Genomic DNA, 20246 nt, shown 5'->3' with positions numbered 1-20246 from the left:
GAATTATAAGCATGTATTGTCTCCCTTATAGATATGATCATAAGATAATATGAATTGCTATTCTTGCATTGATTGAAAATTGATCCCCCATCTTTACTGGTTTATCTGTATATCAGGGTGGCTAACCTATACAAGCAAATAAATCTTTAAGTTAAGATTTTTTTCTACAAATTCTCCTAATAATTAATTATTTCATATGTTGCAGCCTGTATATTTTTCTTAAAGGTCTGCAGGTTCATGAATAATGCATATGCTCCTCATACATATGAATGATGTCACCGTGGAGGTCCACCAATGGTTGGGCGTGACTCGCCGCTTTGCACCATGTGCTCACACACTCACCGGCTGCCTGCTACGATGAAGGAATAAAAAAATATATATCTAATTTTTTTTTTCGCCTGCCTGGAAAAAAACACAAGAGTAAGTATTGCAAATAGATTTGTGACGCTGGAGAGTAGATTCATGTTTGCTTGAGAACCATTGGGAATGCGATAAAGGAAGCAGAGCATCCTTTTTTTTTTTTTTGCCTACGCCCTCGTTGTTCTATTCGAGGCGAGTGCATAAAGTTGGGTGGGCACCCACCGGGCTTGCCAGTCCCTTGTGTGCGTGCATTTGTGTGTTTGTCTGGGGTGACTTGCGGTTTTCCCTCGCTTGAAAACAAAAGTATCTCACTTGATCCAGACGAAATGCAGAAAAAAGGAGGGGACACTCGAACAGCAGACAATGCGGTTATTTGCTCGCATGTCATTAGCAGACACATCCTTAAAAGAAGACATGCTGAAGTGTGAAGATGTGGGGAATTTTTATTTTTAATCATGTATATGCGTTTGCTTTGCTTTTCTGAAACGGTTACCTTATTTCCCCGACGTTTTTAATTTATTTATTCGTTAGAATTATATTTTTAAAGATGAAATTCCCAATAGAAAACCCGAGGAAACAAGTTAACTGGGACCCCGAACAAGGTCAGTACATACTTTTGTATGATTTTAAATTTAAACAATCAGTGGAATGAAAGCACCTACAACAGACGTGAGTATAGATACGTGTAGTGTCCTTTTATTTGTTTTTTGTATACGTCTGTCATTTACTCTTCAAATATATACTCTAAATTACACTTATTTTGTATAGAACTACAGGAATGCACAGTATATAAATACTTTTCTTGTAAAATTGCATTAAATAATGCACAGGTGCAAAATTGTAGTAAAATAGCAAGTTAGCAAAAATACCAAAGTCATTTCAAAACAAAACGATGTACAATCGGAAGATTGACGAGTCAAATACACGAGTCAAATGCTGTTTTGCACCTTAAACTGTTTTGAATTTTTGAGTGTTGTGTTTACCAATAAGTGACGTGAAAACGATGATGCTTAATTTAGTTTTATTTTGTAACCGGAAGTAATGACTTGGGGAAAAAAATCGGAATCAAAATAAGGCCTCTTTCTTATTTCCACTTATTTTACTTGTTTAGAGCTGTTGAGCCACTGTTAGTGTCAAGAATTCATTGAATTGTAAGTCCAAGAAAATAATCACCACATTTGTGCAAAAAAACAATTTACCTGAGCCAATACTGACAGCAGCTTCATATTGTTGTGAGGCTCAGCTTGCTCCCCATGAAGAGGGAATATCAGACGCAAATATGGTTTTGCACTCAAGCCTTATTCAATTAGTCACAATCAATAGGCGGCAGAGTTAGTGCCTTGGATTTTAGATGGATGCGTGCGTCACAAGCAATGATAATACAATTTATATTACAATACAGTTCAGTGGAAGGGCGAACCCGATCCAGTCTGGAATGCAGAGCAACCTCTAAACCAAATGTTCCCATAAATTGAGTTTGAGTTCTTCCTCAGTCAAACTATCACCATACTTAAAGGTACATGAATTTCCATAACATGCACGTTCTAATTCATTTTCACTTTAACAGAATACAATTTATGTCTTTGTAAGATTAGCTTCCCGTCATAATGACCTCATCGCATGCATTCTTGACTACTAATTCGCCGAGAGTCTTTCTGCTGCTTCGTTCTTAAAGTTGTCGTTTATTTTGTGTTCTAAATATAGACTGCGGCTGTCAATATGGAGTGTTATTGGGGAGAACAGAAAGTAAAATCACTTAGTCGTAATTGATTCAGTAGTCCAATCAGGATAAAGTAACAAGATTCATAAGTGCTGTGGGTGTGCATGGGATGCTTCCTGGATGTCCTTGACTCATCCCACTATTGTGCTCGTGCGCCAGCATAGATGTGTGTGTGTGTGCACGTGTCACATCAAACATCAGCCTTCAAAAACAAAAAAAGGCGTCTGGAACAAATTTGTTTCATTTGGCAAAGTGGCGTGGTTAATGCTTATTCTTAACAAGCATAAACAAAAATTGACCCCAATGTGATCAATTTCAATAAAATCCTTTCTAGTTATGATTTACATATTTACATATGTAATGTAGGTCAGAATCTTTTTTTTCATCGAATGTGGTCCCATAAATGGTGATGGGGTTTTCTTCTCCATTAGCAATATAGGCAACGGCCGCCGACAGGCTTCTGAGGCTCCCTTCCGCTTGACTAATGGCTTTAATGCGGAGCGCCTAAAACTCATTCCTCAGATGATGAGACAATTTAAAGGTTGCTTTTGGTATCGCAGCCTGCAGGCGGAAATGAAGTTATCTCCACACATCTACTACAAACCGTCCTCTCCATGTTTTCCAGTGGCGGTCCAGTCCAACTTGGTCCCTCCCAAGAAGCCCCAGCCGGGTCTGGTGAAGTCCAGCCTGGTCCAGGCTAGCGTGGCCACCATGCAGAACCCGATGGGCTGCGAACCCAAAACCAACAGCCACTGCACCCTGCCTCGCCTGTCCATCTCATCACGCTCGGCTAGCGTGGTGGCCAGCATGGACACTGGTTGCGACGGCTCGCTGGCGGCTCTGCAGTCTGTCATGAAGTGGAAGACCGTGCTGGCTGTCTTCGTCGTGGTGGTCCTGTACCTGGTGTGCGGGGGGCTGGCCTTTAGGGCGCTGGAGCAGCCGTTTGAAAGTGACCAGAAGACCAGCATCACCCTGGAGAAGGCTTCCTTCCTGGCAAGACACTCGTGCGTCACACCCGACGAGCTGGAGGCTCTCATCAAGGTGAGTAGAACAGTTGAAAGATAACAAGCTGGAAGCTCAATCATAACTTGAGGCATTTTGAGACGAGCCATAATGCTCAGTGACGTGTTGACAATTGATGGTAAACACGAGTTACATAACACAACATTATAGTTGTCTGTGGGGAGAAAAGATTAGATAACAGAATGAACAGAAGGAAGTATTGCGTGATGTGAACAACTGGCATTTAAAGTTCTTAGCCGGTTTTCACTTCTGGGCCCAGATTCTCTCTCTCTATGTCTCTGTCTCTTCACCACTTGTCAGACTAATAATAAAATAATCACACACCCTTGACATCTTCTTAAACTTGCAGTAACCCCGACCCAGAGGGGACAAAGCATGTACAATTTGAAGTGGCCCACTTTCCACCAGAACAACCCAGCTTGATGTTAACATCTTCAGCACTGGTGAATTTTGGTCTGTTTCCATCGATATTTTTATACCCACCCACACAAGCATCTAACCTCGGGGTCTCACAAAGAGATGCTGTAGCCAGAGTTTGTTGTAGAAATCAATGATAGCATCTCATGTAAGGCAGGGGGATGGAAATGAAAACCTTTAGCGTGGTGTGTTAGGCAAAGGAGGAGTCCGGAGGGAATCAATTATTCATTGCACAAGGCAGGAGTGGGAGACCTCCTGCCGTGCCAGAAGCAGCAGCTGGGCAAATGAGCCGATTCGAGACACGCGCGGCAACATATAACACCAGTATGAAGTGAACGCTAACGGGCTAAATGCCAGCAGGAAGGGAACGCTAACGGCCTATTTGCTAACTAACGGGTTTCAAGTGCTGAAGGAATGATTAGACTTTGGCTATAACTATAATTAAAGCTGCAATGGACAGCTTAAAGCATTTTTATTTTTTTTTAACAATTGGCCGCTATGCCTCAGTAGCATACGGAAAGATCTGAAAGCAAATAAATAAAATAAATAATGCTGCTGCTCCATTGAAGGTTGCATTATATTCTTGTGTTCTTTCAACGGTGCGGTGCGCTGGCAACTCATTCATGTTTTTTTGCGTGGGAAGACAGGAGCCTCAGGAAAACGAATGGCTACAAAAAAAATCAATGACAGACACTGCATGCTTGCCTCGCCACATTTGCTCTTGCAGTGCCCCCCCACAATACTCATCCTTATAATTCCCCCTGCCAAGGACTCGGGGCTGACGCACGTCGTGGCACAATGTGACGTTGACGCCGTGTGCTTATTTATGGGCCGCATTTAATGATGAGTCACAATTCTGAGCACCTGCAGCATCATTACGTCAGCACATTCAAAGAATCATATTCAATACAGCCGAGTATTAGCGCTGTACTGATGAGCTGAAAGGAATTGAGACGTCTCAATGAGCAGTATTTTTATATTTACAATGTATATACAACATGTTGGCCTTCAAAATGAAATGTCTTGCCACAAACCACAATGTTTTGCTGTGTGGCAGAAGACTTCAAAACAAAAGGGTCATTCAGAAGTCCTCGTGCCTGCAAAGTGCACGTGCACTCAGAAAGATTTTCCACATTTTCAATACAGCACCATGTTGGCGGGCAAACAGAAGAGGGCTATTAATAGAACAGCTCATAAAATATTCAGACATATTGCACGGCCATCCCACAACCCTGGAAATAGGTTATTGAGTTTAATTAGATTTTTGTTTCGGCTAAATATAGATACGAAAATTAAAATTGGTTTTGAAGTCAAGTGAAAACGTGCAGTCGACTATAAATAGCAGTATGTGCGCTTGAAGAGGTCCATTATTTTGCCTTGAAATGTATGTCACGGGAGTAGATGCATTTTTCATAAGGCAGTCGCTCTCCAAAAACTTGCACAGAATGTGCGGGGGCGGCCCTAAATGAGGGCGCACTACATTCAATGTGTTCATTTGGATGAACCAGAGCAAAAATGCATTTTCACATGTTTATTTTTATTTCCTCTGCTCAAAAATGTTAATTTTTTTCCAATTAAGTTGTGTGTATTACATCAAATTGATCATCTAAATATAATATATATATATATAATGTATAATATATTATGTGTATATATATGTATATATATATGTATATATATATATATATTTTTTTTATATAATATATTGTTAATATAAATACGTTGTCTTTGTAATTTGAAGCAAGAGGCAAAGTGCACGTTGCCATGGCGACAGGAAAACAAAGAATTCACACAAAACATTGAGAGAGAGAACGAGAGCAGATGGAGAGCTTTTATGGCACCGTAATGAAGCACAGGCGTGAATAATGTCACGGTGAATGCAAAGCTGCAAATTGTTTTTTTTCCCACAGAGCAATGCTACGGATGCACAAAGAAAGTAGTTGGCACAAACATAATGACAAGCACAGAAAAGAAAAAAAGAAAAAAAACATTTTGTGTGTGTTTGCAGCATTCCATCGACGCTGTGAGCGCTGGGGTGAGTCCCATCGGCGACACCTCCTACAACTCCAGTTACTGGGACCTGGGCAGCGCGTTCTTCTTTGCTGGAACCATCATCACAACCATCGGTACCTAAAAAAAAACAAAAAAAAACATTTGAACTCTCAAAAATCTTTTACTCTTGAGAACCAGATAGACAGTGTAAATGAAATCCAAATTATCGATGCGGCCAAAGTCATACTGAGCTCGTCAGTGTCCCTTTGACAAAGACAAATGTCTTTTCCCTTGAGGACAACTTAATTATCATAACTTTGTGTGGTCTGACCCATCCCTCCAGGAACGTTACATAAGAGCTTTTATTGATTATGTTGCATAAGGATAATCATGTTAGTCTTAATGTCCTCTCCCCCCACTCGCCATTTCTTTTTGAGCCCCTTTTGATGTCCTTATTAAGGTCAAATTGTGTGTCGTTAACATGTCAGCAAGGTCGGGTTTGATAATACACCAAAAAGGCAGCATGTCATTTCTCTCCAGGTTACGGCAACATCGCTCCCAGCACGGTGGGCGGCAAGATTTTCTGCATCCTCTACGCCATATTTGGTATTCCTCTTTTTGGCTTCCTGTTGGCCGGGATCGGAGATCAGCTGGGCACTATCTTTGTGAAAAGTATTTTGAGGGTGGAGAAGATCTTCAGGGTGAGTATTGACAAATCATGGCGCGGTCTGGCTTGAGTGAAGCCGTCGTTGCTTTGACACGATTCTTTGAAATTGCTCCCCGACGCAGCAAAAGCACAAACAGATCAGCCAGACAAAGATCCGAGTGACGTCCACCATCCTTTTTATCTTTGCTGGTTGTATCGTCTTTGTCACCGTTCCCGCTGTCATCTTTAAACACATCGAGGGTTGGACCACGCTGGAGGCCATCTACTTTGTTGTCATCACTCTCACCACAGTGGGGATCGGCGACTACGTGGCGGGTTTGTATTCAACCTGACGTGTGGCCGCAATCATCGATTCCATCCTGATGGATTGTTTTGTTTTTTTTTCTAGGAGGAAACCGCAGGATTGACTACAAGAAGTGGTATAAGCCTTTGGTGTGGTTCTGGATCCTGGTGGGTTTGGCCTACTTTGCGGCCGTCCTCAGCATGATCGGAGACTGGCTTCGAGTGCTGTCCAAGAAGACCAAAGACGAGGTGGGTGTTAAGGTCTGGCAGGGTTCAGGACCCAAGTCAAAGAACCACCAAGAACTTCAAAATCTTTCTCAGGTTGCTGCTCACGCAGCCGAATGGAAGGCGAACGTCCGAGCCGAGTTCCGAGAGACGCGGCGGCGCCTGAGCGTGGAGATCCACGACAAGCTCCAGCGGGCCGCCACCATCCGTAGCATGGAGCGCCGCCAGCTAGGTCTGGAGCAGCGGGCACACTCTTTAGACATGCTTTCGCCCGAGAAGAGGGCTGTTTTCGCTAGCCTGGACGCCGGCCGATATAAGACCTCGTCCCAAGAGAGCATCGACACCAAGCTGAACAACCTGCGGCTGAAAGGCGCCTGCGAGCCCTACGAGCACTGCGGCGTCGATCCGCAGACGGCATCCTCGTCCGAGGAGAACCTTTTCAACCTGCGCTTTGGTTCCCTCACCAAGTTGGCCAGGCGTAGCAAGAGCCGCGAGATCCGGAGGAATATACCCGGGGACGATCGAAGGGCCAGTATCAGCGTTGGAAACGGGAACGCCATGGTTGACGAAGAGCGGGGCGAGGGAGCGGAAGGCGATTGCGAGCCGGACGAGGAAAACCGGGAGAGGAAAGAGAGGAACACCAGTTTGACAAACCTGTCGCAGTACTCCATGGAACGCTCCAAGTTGAACGGGTGCATACCGGAACTGTCTCAACAACAGGACGATTAGGCGTTCTCTGGAGACACTCGTCTAACGGAAGGATAGAGTTCTGTTGAGAAACTCATCAGATGTAGAATCAGAAATATACCTGGATTTCTCAAGGACTCCTTCAAGTTGAACAAGCGGCATACCTAAACCATCCGAAACCCGATTGATTACCTCTTTCCTGGAGAATATTATCGACTTGCCGAAGCAGTCCAAGCTTGCCCCCAAGGGTAGCGTCTCGAAAAATCGTACCGCATTGGGATTATTCCTGGATTTCAAGGAGAGCTCCGAGGTGAACATTAGCATACCAGACCAATTTACTATTTGCTTGGCAAACTCAGCAGGTCCAAAACCTGGACAGGTTTTGTCCGGTATAAAAATACCCTTGAGTTTATTATCCCGCTGGCAAGCCTTTTGTACGCCTACATTTTTTGCAGAAGTCCACAGGCATCGAAGAAATGTGCCTTTTCCGTTTCCTCAATTAGCTTGGAGCTGCTCCCGGGAATTTCTGTCATGGTGCCATAAAATGACGGGCAGCAAAACCTGTTGCCAAAAAAACAACAACAACAACAAAGCAAAACCAAGGAGACTTTGTGTCTGTAGTCTCAATACCTCATCGCAGATGTTTTTACTTTGGCTCTCATCGTGGTGTTGCTAGCTGGCTAGTTTGCTTCTGCCCAATACGATGTTAAGAAAACAAACTTGGACATGTGAATCTACATCATCATCCATCTTCAGGGTGTGCTATCGATCGCAGCTTTGTCGTCATGTAACGCCTTGTCTATTTTGGGACCGCTGCTGAAGACATGGTGGACGGCGGGAGAGGCCGAGGATCAATGAACACACGCTAAGTGACTATAAACCGCGTCATGCTGATCAGTCTTATCGATTGCGCATGGAATTGTGTATTTTTGAAATGCAATGTACTACTTCTCTCGTAATTCAGCGGGAAAGAAATCAAGATGGATGGCCACTTACTTTTTGTAACCACATTTTTGTACACTAAGCATGTTTTTGCCTGTTTGAAACCATTTTATTTTCGATAACAGTGGAGCACTTGTTATAAATTATTCATCTCATCTTCAACACTTTAATATCGATATCTGTAATACCCAACCTGGGACGACTATAACAATCAGTTAATTTAACTGATTGTTAAAAGTTAGGCTTCACCAGTTAATCAAAATAATTCCGTGACTAAATGGTTTCTCAAAGATCACAATTTTCAAGCCCATTCCAACAGTGGACCATTTCAAATGTATTTACGTGGTTAAAAAAAAAATCACAGTTAACACTGCAGAACTCGTAAAATTGATTATTGGCATTCTAAAGGGCAATTCTACACAGCTATGGTTATAACCTCTGGATGACCATGACCTGTGAAGATTCTTGTGAACGTTGAATGAAAATTTCACATTAATTGTATCCAGTGCCTTTTTATTTTGCAGATAATAAATATGGCAAAAGAAATTTCAATACCGTCGTCTTCTCCTTATATTTGCATCTCAAACGTCAGCTTTTATACTTTTGTTGTTTGCTTTGTTCAAAGTGTAAATGTTGAGACTTTAGTCACTAAAGTCTTAACATTTACACTTTGAAACTTGTTTTATATCTCCAGCCCTTCAATAAGGACATAATTTGTTTTCTATTTTTATTATTTATTTAAAAATTTCAAGTTTGATGCACCTTTTATTCCCCTAAAGGAAAAACGAGCCATTATGTAATTAGCGTGATGCGGACTAGCCTGAAGTTCGTGCATGCCCGCAGTCACGTGCGTCCAAATGTGTGTGAGCCAGCTGGCAACACCACAAAACAAATGAATCAAGGGGAGTGAGATGGCTATAAATCGTGTTCTTCCAAGGTGGACGTGACCCCTCTTTCCATTTGGAGACATCTCGCTCCAGCTCTTGCCCACGTTTTTCTTGTGAATCCATCATGTTTTGGCTGCACTTACTTATTGACCTCCTATTCGTTTGGATTAAGAGAGAAAATAAATTTTCACAGAAAACACTCTAATCTATTGTACACATCGCACAAATAGAAAAAAAACTGCACAGTGGTTTATTTATTTATTTATTACCTGTACAACTAACAATGATGTGAGATTTGAACAACTACTTTTGACAATTTCAGTTCTGATTTGAGAAATATATCAAAGCCACAGAGTAAAAAAATCATTTGATGAAATTTGCCCTCATCTAGGAGCACCGGCATAGAAGGATGTGAAACAGGATGAGGAGGAAGAGGTGTGAACATGCTGAGGAGAAAAATGTGTGAGACGATTGCCTGCAGGAGCTCAGCTTGCTTCATATCACTTCAAACTGACTGAGCTGCCCTATCAATTTAATTCTATATGTCAAAGCTCAGCATGAAATTTTATCAGAATATTTATTAGCATTTAATGCACCCCCCCCCATCCTGTAAAAAATGAAACTAGCAAAAATACAAATAAATATAATTTATTTTACTAATATATTTGTTCAAAACGTTGTGAGCCACAAAAGTTTTTTTTGTGCCAAATTTAATGTTGGAAAAAAATGAAGTTAAAAAAAGAATCAAACAAGGTAAACATAACACAGCTGATACTTTCCATGAAACTATGTGATGCTATTATTAGTTTGTATTGCGTAATATTTTTCATTGCATGCCTCTTGTTTGCTATATTTCTCATCTGTTTTCCCTTTTTTTTTTTAGCTGCAAGGTTTGACAGAAAAAAATATTTTTTTACTGGAATAAATTTGCTTCCATAATTATGGCCAACACCTGTGCAAAAAAACGCTTCATTATCCATAACACACAAATCTATTGATCCTAACCTCCAGAAGATCAACGTGTAGAGGACAGTGGAAAAGAATAGAAAATTAAGGCTGAAGGTCCACCGGGTTGTGCTGATGCAGGTTGTTGTTTTTTGCCGTTATTGAGATGAAACGCATTATGTGAAACGAATGGATGGATGGATAGATGGAAAAAGGGATGGAGGGAGGAGAAGCACTCACATGGCATTGCACATGCACCTCATCAGGCCTTTTTCTCATTAGCAAGTGTCATGCGTGTAGTGTCGAGGGAATAAATCATGCTTGTTTACATCCAGGTATAAAACAAAAATAGCATTAACTCTTTGGGCTCTATGCTGGCCGAATGTTTCTAAATATCACGTGTCCTATACCACTTGAAATGTCCTGGAACCCATCACACTTCTAAAAAGTACATTTGCATTTCACCCACTTCAAGAATCAAGATAGATGTTCAGGGTAATCTTTTGTTTTTCTGCGTTGTGAGTTCTGCCGGAATCAACAGTGACCCCTTGTGGCCAAAGTGCTACATTGCACTACATGTACCGTAGTGCAATGTTTCTTTATCCTGTAAATATGTTCATTCTGGTCCAAAATATTTGTCTATATTTTGACAATTGTGGTTGTCATACTTTGATGATTTTGGTGAGATGATTATCATCCTAAATCACCACAGGCTTAATCTGCTCTGGTCTTTGAATGTAAGTGGACACGACAGAGCGCTGATAGGTGGTTATGTCCGATCCCCTGCGATTGTTCAGAGCCCTTCTATAGATGGCCCTAACTTTCTTCCTGAAGTACTGCCCGGAGAGGACGTAGAGAACAGGGTTGAGAGCGCTGTTGAGGACTCCGAGGTAGGCCGAGACCTGCCCCCCGATATCCAGAGTGTGGGACCACCTTGTGACATCCAGCACGTGGATGTCACAGAGCGTGTCAAGGAAGGTGAACACTTGATAGGGCCCCCAGCAAAGGATGAATAGCAGAGTGACGGCGTACAATAGAAACGACGCTTTGGTGTCATTAACATCCTTGAGACCTACGTTCTCCTTTCTCTGTCGCAAAGTCTTGACGATAGCCACGCTGCAGGAGACAATCACCAGAGCGGGGACAGCAAAGCCGATGGCATTCAACAGAACCTGGTTGGCTAACTTCCACGAGCTACCGTGGCTGTAGTCCAACATGCAGGCTGTCATCTGGAATTCTTCAAAGTCTATCGTCTTTCTGTGGAGAATGCTTGGTGTGCTGAGCGTTAGCCCCAAAATCCAGAGGAACACGCATATGATCTTAGCGTACCGCGTCCGTCGGAGCCACCTCGCTTTCATGGTCCTCACGATAGCCAGGTAGCGGTCCACGCTGATCATGACCAGCGTGTAGACACTGGTGTAGAGGTTCACCGTCATGACCATGTTGACCATCTTGCATAAGGCGTCGCCGTACGGCCAGTTGAAACTATTGAGGATGTTGGCGGCCCAAAAGGGGAGACCGCACAGGAGGGCAAAGTCAGCCAGCGCCAGGTTACCCAGGTAGATCTCGGCCACCGTCAGACGATCCTTGTGCGAAAGGAACACGCAGAGGACGAAGGCGTTCAAAGGGAGGCCCAGCGCGGTTACGGCGATGATGTAAGGGGGCACGATGGTGCGCACGGTGAGGAATTCCGTGGATGTGAGAGAGTTTAACAGGGTGCTGTTCTCAGGCCACGAAGTTGCCTCTGGCTGCAGTGTGGTGGGCTCCATCGTCTTCACGACAAAACACACATTTTAATGATGGGGACTGAACCCTTCCAATCGCCTAGATTTCATCCTAAAACACATCCTAAAAATAAATCACTTCTATCCGATTTGAAGTAAGTGCTGTCACAGCATGTTTTGCTTTTTTTTGCCGTCTTAAAATATATATCATGTGATTTGGTCATGCACTATGACTAAACATGCTGACTCAATTAACAGATGTTTCCTCTTCTCAGTCACATTATTTCCACGAATACCTCCCACACTGCTGGTCATTAAAACTATTCAAAGAAATATTAAAAGTTCTTACCATGCTTATCAAGTTGCTCATACGCATTGACGCGGCGAGTGGAAGGAGCAGTGGAGCGAGGAAACCTTTTTGTATATAGAGACGCATTCTTGCACCGCCCCGATACGGCAGCTTGTTTATGAACAGTCCCCAACTTGTGAATTACTGCATGGCCCTAAATGGAAAAATGTTCACAGTGCAACAAATGTGTTCAATTTGTCAAACTGTTGACAAAATTGACATGACACAAACGGGAAGTCATATTTTGTCATCTCAAACTTCATTGAGAAGTGCAGTCACTGAAAAGCATGATGACGACACACCCCTGAATTGATGGAGTCCCTGTTAAATAGATTTAATGGAAAGGTGCAATAACGTGTCAGTCAGGTAGTTATGTGCATTGTAGTGACACCTAGCGATTAAGATCCATGTTGCACCTAAAGTTTTATTTACGAAAGAGAGTAGCTGTTTGTGTCGAGTGGACTCTTTAAAATATATAGGTATGTTAAGAAAGGTCGTCTTTACTTTGTTCTTAATTTAAAAAAAAAAAACTATCCATAAACAACCTTGAAAAAGTTGTAACTGTGGCAACACTGCTTGTCACAGCAAGTTACTGGCATGTTGTGGTTGGCACACTTTTTACAGCAGACACCCTTCCTGAGGCAACCCACCCATTTTTTTTTTCTGGGTGGTTATGTTTGCTTGTTTGATTTAGTGCAGTTTTGAAGCTCTGTACAACTTTTTTATGCCAAAGCAGATTTTTTTCTGCAACAAGAGAATTTGATATACTCCCCATTTGTTGATATTTTTACTGTAATAACCATTTCTTGGAAATTGCAGTTAGACAGAATCCATGATGAAATAAATGAAAGCCATAATCACCTTTGGATTGTGCAAACGCAGCTTTTAATTTATGTTTATACTTCATTTACATCACATAATAATAAATACAAGCAGGCACTTGGTTTAGTATGATGATCATATGAACAAATGATTTGCTCATTCAATCAATAACGATTATTTTATAGTACAAAAACAATGCATGGCAGCGTCATTGTAAAAGATTGGCAAAAACACATGCGACAATTTTTATTTTCTACTTTGAGGTTAACTAATCTCGTGGTAGTCCACTACCCTGGCATGTGGTTTATGGCTGACTGCCTTTTTGGTATTCCATGCCTTTATTTTGGGGAGTGTCTGCGCAGCCTCCCACAGACCTCTGAGTCAACTGAGTGGGTTGCTTGATTGTAACAAAAAGGCAGGCAGCACCATGGCGTGTCACCACTGGAAACTATGGACAATGAGTGAGTCATTTGCCTGTTCAAACGTTTAAATGCACTTCAAGAAAGGACTTTTGAAGACAGCTGGATTGTACTTCATCAACAGACAGATTTGACGATCAAAACACAATTTGTACATGCAGCGGTAAGCTTGCAGTTTGAACATCTGGGAGAGTTCAGATCTTTACACAAACGTCCTCAACGTCGCAGAAGTGTGTGAACGCGTGGACGTGCTCGTGAAGCTACTGACGGACCACTGCTTGCACACTTCCTGAGCTTTTTTCCGGAAGTTTTTCCCAACGATAACATACAAGATGGGATTGACGATACTGTTGAAGAAGGCCAGGTAGTCGAAAAACTGGCTACAAATATCCACGACGGCTTCCAGGTGGCACCCTTTCATCACGCCGGCTTTTATTAGCACATCCAGCAGGGTGACGATGTGAAACGGTATCCAGCAGACGAGGAAGGCGACCAGGACGGCCAGCACCAGCGTGGTGGCCTTCCGCTCGCTCTTCTCGTTGTTGAACCTATCTACGGAGGGCTTACGTAACGCATGGATGATCTTGACGGTGCAGAACGAGATGATCGTGATGGGGATGACGAAGCTAAAGCTAATTAGCATCGCGTCGCAAAGCAGCATCACCGTGCGGCTGGGGAAATCCAAGACGCAGGCGTCCACGTTGTACTCTGCGAAATACTTGACCTGCCTGAAGACCAGCGTCGGGGCGCCGAGCAACAAGCTGAAGGCCCAAACCAGCAGACAGCCCACTTTGGCGTATTTTGGTCGACGCATTCGCCCGTGTGACATGGGGTGAACTAGCGCCAGGTAGCGATCCATGCTGACCAGAACCAGAAAGTAGATACTGCTGTAAGCATTCATCTTGATGCCCGCGTTGACTATTTTACACATGGCCACTCCAAAAGGCCAGTTGAAATCGTTAGCAATGTTAACGGCCCAGAAGGGAAGACAGGACACTAGGATGAGGTCGGCGGCTGCCAGGTTGCTCAGGTAGATTTCGGCCACCGTGCACGGCTTCTTTTGTAGGCAGAAGACCAGCAGCACAAAGGCGTTGAGCACCACTCCCAACACGGTGATGACCGCCATGTAGACGGGCTGGCTGCTGGTCAGCGCGTACCAAACGTCGGGATCGATGCAGCTCTTTTCCACGCTGGCATTTTGGCTCCAATTTGCATGCGTGGTGGTGTTCAGCTCTGGCATTCTACGGGGGGGAAGCAAAAGTCCTAAAATATCAACTAAATGTCCAATCTCGTTCTCTTTGCAAGTCTCAACAATAAATCCTTAGCCTGTTTGCTAACCAAATGATCAAACCCTAATCATAAAAGTTAACCTCTTCAAAAAGGAGCTACAGGATGTCAATTAGACTATTACATTTTTGTATGAGCAGTCTAACTGCATTAGCGTGCAAATTTATGTCCACGCCATATACAGTAGATTGGAATTAGCTGCAATAATGAGCAACCGGCTCGGGTCTGCACGACTGTAATTCCCCGGAGGGGGATTTAAATTGGACACGGTACATTATGAGATGTCGTACTGCTCGTCTGTTTTGGTTGATTACATAAGCCGACGTCAGCGGAATAATGACAACACTTTGGCTGTATTAACACAGAAGAGACTGTGCTAAATATTTATATTTAAAATTTTCTTTGACTCATTTCCCGAAAACCATGTTGTTTAATGACATCATGCACTGGACAATAGTATTAGCTAAGGAATATCTAGATTAAGATAAATGGAATTTTATATGGCTATATGCAGTCATGTTAAAAAAATATTGTGTGGAAAAAGTTTTTATTCTAGTTTTCGGGATTAAATGCAATGTACAAAATGCTTAACATTTGTAAAATTCTGCTCAGAGAGTCCGGTCAGTAGTAATAAATTTAACATTATGATATAAATATGTGAAATGTGAAAGCATTTACCTTGTAGTTTGAAGAGCCATTTCCCTCTTGGGTAAACTCCGTCCAGATGTGAAGTGTGCAGATGCCAGTCTGCGCTGTCGGACGAGCTTCCCCTTCCCCGCCCAGTCGTTACGTGACTCGCTCTTTTGAATGAAACTGGAGCTGAAAATATGTTCCTTCGATCTCTATTTTTCCAGCTAACCATTTTATTTTTTCACTGACTTACCGTAACATCATGTCTGAATTTTTGGTATGTTACTGTTATAGTGTCATAGTTTGGAATTACTGTGTTAATTTAATGACTGTACTTGTGCAAATGTCCTTTATTTGGCTTTGTGGATTAAATGAAAAATATATAGACTCAATCTTAGACCGGCTAATTGGTGGTCTAAGTTGTGGCGCAGATTTGATTTGCTGAATGTTTTCATATTTCTTTTGCAAATATGACATCTTTGTTTTTTAAAAAACTAAGAACATTTAGGGCAAGTTTTATGTTTTTTTTCTGACGCTAGCCTAAAAACAATTGAGACATCTGTCGTTTCTCCCTCTTCAGTTTCGAGTCATCATGAGCATGAGTGCTGCTTTTAGCGAGTGCGCTTTTAGCAATCTCGAGGTTAACATTTCTAGGAGCAACACAGCAATTTGTGAGCCGTCCAATTCTCACAGCGCAGCTCATTACGGCTAATGCATTTGCTCCCAAAGGACGTTTTGGGAGTTAGCATTGATTCCATGTTTGAGACCAGTCGATAATGTGTCAAGACACAACTTCCTGGTCATATCCACGACCACAAGAAAGTGCGGTCCGAAATGGCTCCAGAAAATTTGCGTTCAGTCGTCATAGGTCCGGAAAGTGGCACCAATCTCTTACCCGCAGTTCGCTTCCTGTGACTGTACCAATCTCGAGAGAGCGATTTATTGAGACTTTCGGATGAATTGTTTCCTCGTCCTTCCTGTGTTGCCTTTTTAAAACTTTGAGTTTAGCCTTTTATAACTTTGAGATTAGCAACACAATCACATGTCACAGTTGTGTTTAACATGGATGATCGAGGGTTCCGCCTTAAAAGATTAAGGCTGACATTTCATTGTTGAAATGTCAGTCTTAAAAAAAAAAAAAAAAAGTCAAACAACACAAATGCAACAGGGTCCCGACACAAAACAGTTAAGATGGAGAAAACCAAAAAGGATAATGTTGAGATGAATCTCAAGAACATAGCAGCTCCCCCTACTTAGCAACCTCTTGGACTGTTTACTTAATGTTCCATGCACGTGTTGCCATGTTGAACTCCCACCCCTTTTTGTAGCGTTTCATGACGCCAAAAACCAGACGAGTGGTGTAAATGATCTTTATCGACTTCAATAAAATTTGTAAAGTGAATTGTTGGCTCCAATGAATTTAGACTAAGCACTGATAACGCCACGCACACAATTCAAGTATGTACCCTTCATTTGTTGTTTTCACACCTGGTTTATTTCTATTGTATTTTTATTTATTTGTATATTTATTTTCAATGACAGGGAGACCTCACAATTTTTAATCATGAGCCGGACTCAGTCCCTGCCCACCGCAGGTTTTGTGTTTCCATGCCGCGTCAAATGTAATATTTTGAGTGGCCTGCTCCGCTAGAGGCAATTATTAGATGATTTTATTACATACTGGACACATGTTTGTTGTGACAAGCCGAAAGTCCCTTGACTAATTATAGAACCAGTTGGAGTGTGTTATGTCTCACTGGTGTGCAATGGGCCGTAATGCGGCCCATTGAGGGGGCAGTCAGGCCTGTGCGCCTCTTCCAAAACATACTCAGTCTGTATAGTCGTTTAACATGCTTCGCAGGCGCTCGGCTCGATTACGCCGAGCCGCTCCCTTCCCTGCGGCTTGTTTCATAACTCCTTTCTCTTTTGGAGTCGGCCTGCCACGGCTGTTTTCGCAGCTGCCTGCCAGAGTCGTGGGGCTTTTGAGGAGGAAGCTAAGCTCTGGCTTGGAATCACAAAGCTAACCTCCAATCGAACTTGACAGCGTGAGATGCCGCTAATGGTTGTCATGGAAACAAAGCTCAGCTCAATGATTTGGATACTGTGCAAAGTGACACAAACCACACGGACCACCCCGCTCATGTTATATTTACGGCTCTATAATGAAAACCACAATTGGGCTCCATACAACCAGTTGGATAGGCTAAGTGTCTCCATTCGGGTACTTTCCTCGACTTGGGTTTCAGTGTCTGCGACATCATTACAGCGTGTAATGAAAAGAAAAACTTGGACTGGGGTGATAAATAAACATGCATATGCTTAAGATGTTTCTGGCCCAGGGCGTTTATAGTTTAGAGAGTGAGATGTAAACCATCCACTTGAATGGGAATATTTGACTGCAATGGTTAGGGATAATTTAGGATGAACCTAAAATGTACTTTAACCCTATCAGGTGAACTTAGTTTGACCCTTGAATATTTGAGTCCAACTGTTAGATTTAAGGAGTTTTCTTAAAGCGCTCTGAAACTGAAGAGCAAAATTCTCAACGTGTTTGACCCTTGAGGAGTCCCGAGGGTGTCTTCCCGTGTACATCCAGCAGAGGGCAGTGTCGTATTAAAAAAAAAAAAGCTTTCTAAATGCAATTGTCATGCATATAATCATCAATTCGACCTGTGAACACTATGAAGAGCGAACCCCAAATATGTTGAGGGGGGGATTACGGTTTTCCTTGAAGGAATCCCACCTAAGTGGCTGGTCACATAGACAAGGACATCAATGTCAGTTTTTCAATTCTTTCGTGTGTGATGCAGACTGGCAGGCGACATAGTCAGCGTCAAGACGGTCGACTGCCCGACGACTGACGGGATGACTTTTGACAACATGGCGATACTCTCAGTGAAGCAGGCCGTCGAGTATCTCTTGAGGGAATTTCTCGCCACCATAGCAATTGTTGTCGTCACTTTGATTCAAAAAGACAAGTGTACGGGAAAAATAGTGGATGCGCTGACATTCTACTACAACTCACAATAACGCCATATGGTCAAAAGTATTAGGAATACGTCTTAGTTGTTGCACAGTTTTGTGTTTCGCGACTGCAGATTCGTCACAGCGACTTGGAACTTCCCTAATTCCAAAACTGTTCAAAGTCTCAATAAAAACGCTGAACGAAACGTCTCGTTTGCATTTCTGACTGGCTGCAAAAAATAGCAAACACTAAAAAAAAAAAAAAGTCATCAACGGGATTTGAACCCATGACGCAAAGAAGTCAAATTTGCTTGTGGGGCGGAGCCTTAACCACTGTGCTATTGAGACACGCTGTCAGCTTTTCAGATAATGTCTGATTTTTATGTTTTAATTGGCGAATATAAAAATAAAACACCAGACAAGTTTTAACATAAATGTTTATTAAAAATAATAATATTAAAAGTAAATTTCAAACCAGCAATCCAATGTGAAATTGCAGTAGATATATTGGATAACAATATTTAGGCGTGTATATGCATACACGTTATTTAAAATCTACTGTATAGATTTTTTTACCGAAGTCAAATTCCTTGTTTGGCACGCTCAAACATGGCGAATAAAAACTCTTGAATCTATAAGTGTTATACCACTATACTACCGTGTCTACCAGCTCAGTGACCTTGTGTGAGAGTGTCCGCCCTGAGATTGGGAGGTCGTGGGTTCAAACCCCGGCCGGGTCATACCGGAGACTATGAAAATGGTATCCATTTCTTCCCTGCTTGGCACTCAGTGTAAGGGGTTGAAATGGGGCTCCGCTGCTGCTCACGATCATTTTAACTTATAAAATCAAGATTACCCAAAGAGAAGCATAATCTCCCCGCTTTTGCATAACGGCGCATCCCTTCATGCATTAAAGTTAGCCGCTAGCTTGGAGAAATCGTGCATAAAAGAAGTGGTGTTTCAGTGAGTGGTTCTTGTGATGTTGAGCTCCCATCAGGCAATGGTAACATTAACCCCCCCCCCCAAAAAAAGATAATTAGCAGGATTCACAAGGATTCTGTAATGATCCCCCATAACAGCAGTCTTTGTGAGTCGAAACAAAAGAGGCAGAAACACAAGTGAGTTCCAGAAATGTCAGCCCACGAGCCAAGAAGATACAACCCAAATCCATTCTCGTCGGCTGTTGCCATGGCAGCAGATGACCTCAAATCCTTTTCTCGCCAAGCTGCTCTTCCCGCTAACGTTATCAAGAACAAATCCCACTGTTCCTTTTGGGGCGGTTGTCGAGGTGGGGGTTTCTAGTCTGCCACTGGTGTGATGATTACATCGGTTTACAACGCTGCCGTGTTTGTGTGCCCCAGTGGTCGCCGCCGTCAAGGAGATATCTGTAATTGTGGTGTAAAAAAAGACTCATGCGGGTCCTTTGGGGAGTTCAGCGTTGTTAAACGCTCGCCGGATATACGAGCGCTTGTACGTGAGCTGTTTTTCCCTCAATATTCAAAAACTGTTTAATCAATACTAGATGTGCTTCTTGAACCAACCACTAGGGGTGACCAAAATTGACAGTTTGACAGGATGGCTTTGATTATCTTGGGTTTAATTTCATCATCGCCCCAAACCAATGAATCGCTTCCCATCGGTGTCTATTAGTCACTGTCCCGAGAAAGCCTTATCTGGTAAAGTCTTAGTTAGCCGCTATAGATTTGCCACCTGAGACTCTAATAAGCGCCCATGCATTAACATACATTAGCACCGGCGAGACCTTGTGATTTTCTATTTAATCTAACGCTGCCTCCAGGAGTCACATCTTTTCCACTCAAGCAGCTGAAAGCAACAAGAAAACAACCTTTGTCGCTTCCATCGAGAGTGGATGGAAAGGCCCTGCGGGTGAATGTGAAGGGGGG

The 20246-nt window shown here is 42.7% G+C and overlaps 3 protein-coding genes across 3 annotated transcripts; 1 reads left to right on the top strand and 2 right to left on the bottom strand.

Moving 5' to 3' along the window:
- Nucleotides 1-538: 538 nt before the first annotated feature.
- Nucleotides 539-8867, top strand: kcnk10b (potassium channel, subfamily K, member 10b). The gene is made up of 7 exons (XM_037242061.1): nucleotides 539-962; nucleotides 2706-3121; nucleotides 5529-5646; nucleotides 6053-6213; nucleotides 6302-6494; nucleotides 6568-6710; nucleotides 6783-8867. Exons 1-7 carry the CDS (start codon nucleotides 908-910, stop codon nucleotides 7413-7415), a joined length of 1719 nt encoding a protein of 572 aa, XP_037097956.1. The 5' UTR covers nucleotides 539-907; the 3' UTR covers nucleotides 7416-8867.
- Nucleotides 8868-10295: 1428 nt separating this feature from the next.
- Nucleotides 10296-11916, bottom strand: bdkrb1 (bradykinin receptor B1). Its single transcript, XM_037241489.1, has one exon. The coding sequence runs from the start codon at nucleotides 11914-11916 to the stop codon at nucleotides 10846-10848; it is 1071 nt and encodes a 356-aa protein (XP_037097384.1). The 3' UTR covers nucleotides 10296-10845.
- Nucleotides 11917-13077: 1161 nt separating this feature from the next.
- Nucleotides 13078-15572, bottom strand: LOC119116586 (B2 bradykinin receptor). The gene is made up of 2 exons (XM_037242069.1): nucleotides 15427-15572; nucleotides 13078-14702 (listed from the first exon to the last, which is right to left on the bottom strand). Exons 1-2 carry the CDS (start codon nucleotides 15444-15446, stop codon nucleotides 13664-13666), a joined length of 1059 nt encoding a protein of 352 aa, XP_037097964.1. The 5' UTR covers nucleotides 15447-15572; the 3' UTR covers nucleotides 13078-13663.
- Between the last annotated feature and the right edge of the window lie 4674 nt (nucleotides 15573-20246).

Source organism: Syngnathus acus, chromosome 22 (assembly GCF_901709675.1).
Source record: "Syngnathus acus chromosome 22, fSynAcu1.2, whole genome shotgun sequence".
Taxonomy (NCBI): Eukaryota; Metazoa; Chordata; class Actinopteri; order Syngnathiformes; family Syngnathidae; genus Syngnathus; species Syngnathus acus.
This window is presented reverse-complemented; position numbering and strand designations above follow the sequence as displayed.

Excerpts from the sequence above, each read along its gene's own strand:
- kcnk10b (XM_037242061.1), top strand. The coding sequence starts at position 908 with ATGAAATTCCCAATAGAAAACCCGAGGAAACAAGTTAACTGGGACCCC. Across the intron at positions 963-2,705 it reads TAACTGGGACCCCGAACAAG|TGGCGGTCCAGTCCAACTTG; the intron begins GTCAGTACATAC and ends CATGTTTTCCAG. Across the intron at positions 6,214-6,301 it reads GGGTGGAGAAGATCTTCAGG|CAAAAGCACAAACAGATCAG; the intron begins GTGAGTATTGAC and ends TCCCCGACGCAG.
- bdkrb1 (XM_037241489.1), bottom strand. The coding sequence starts at position 11,916 with ATGGAGCCCACCACACTGCAGCCAGAGGCAACTTCGTGGCCTGAGAAC.
- LOC119116586 (XM_037242069.1), bottom strand. The coding sequence starts at position 15,446 with ATGGCTCTTCAAACTACAAG. Across the intron at positions 14,703-15,426 it reads ATGGCTCTTCAAACTACAAG|AATGCCAGAGCTGAACACCA; the intron begins GTAAATGCTTTC and ends TCCCCCCCGTAG.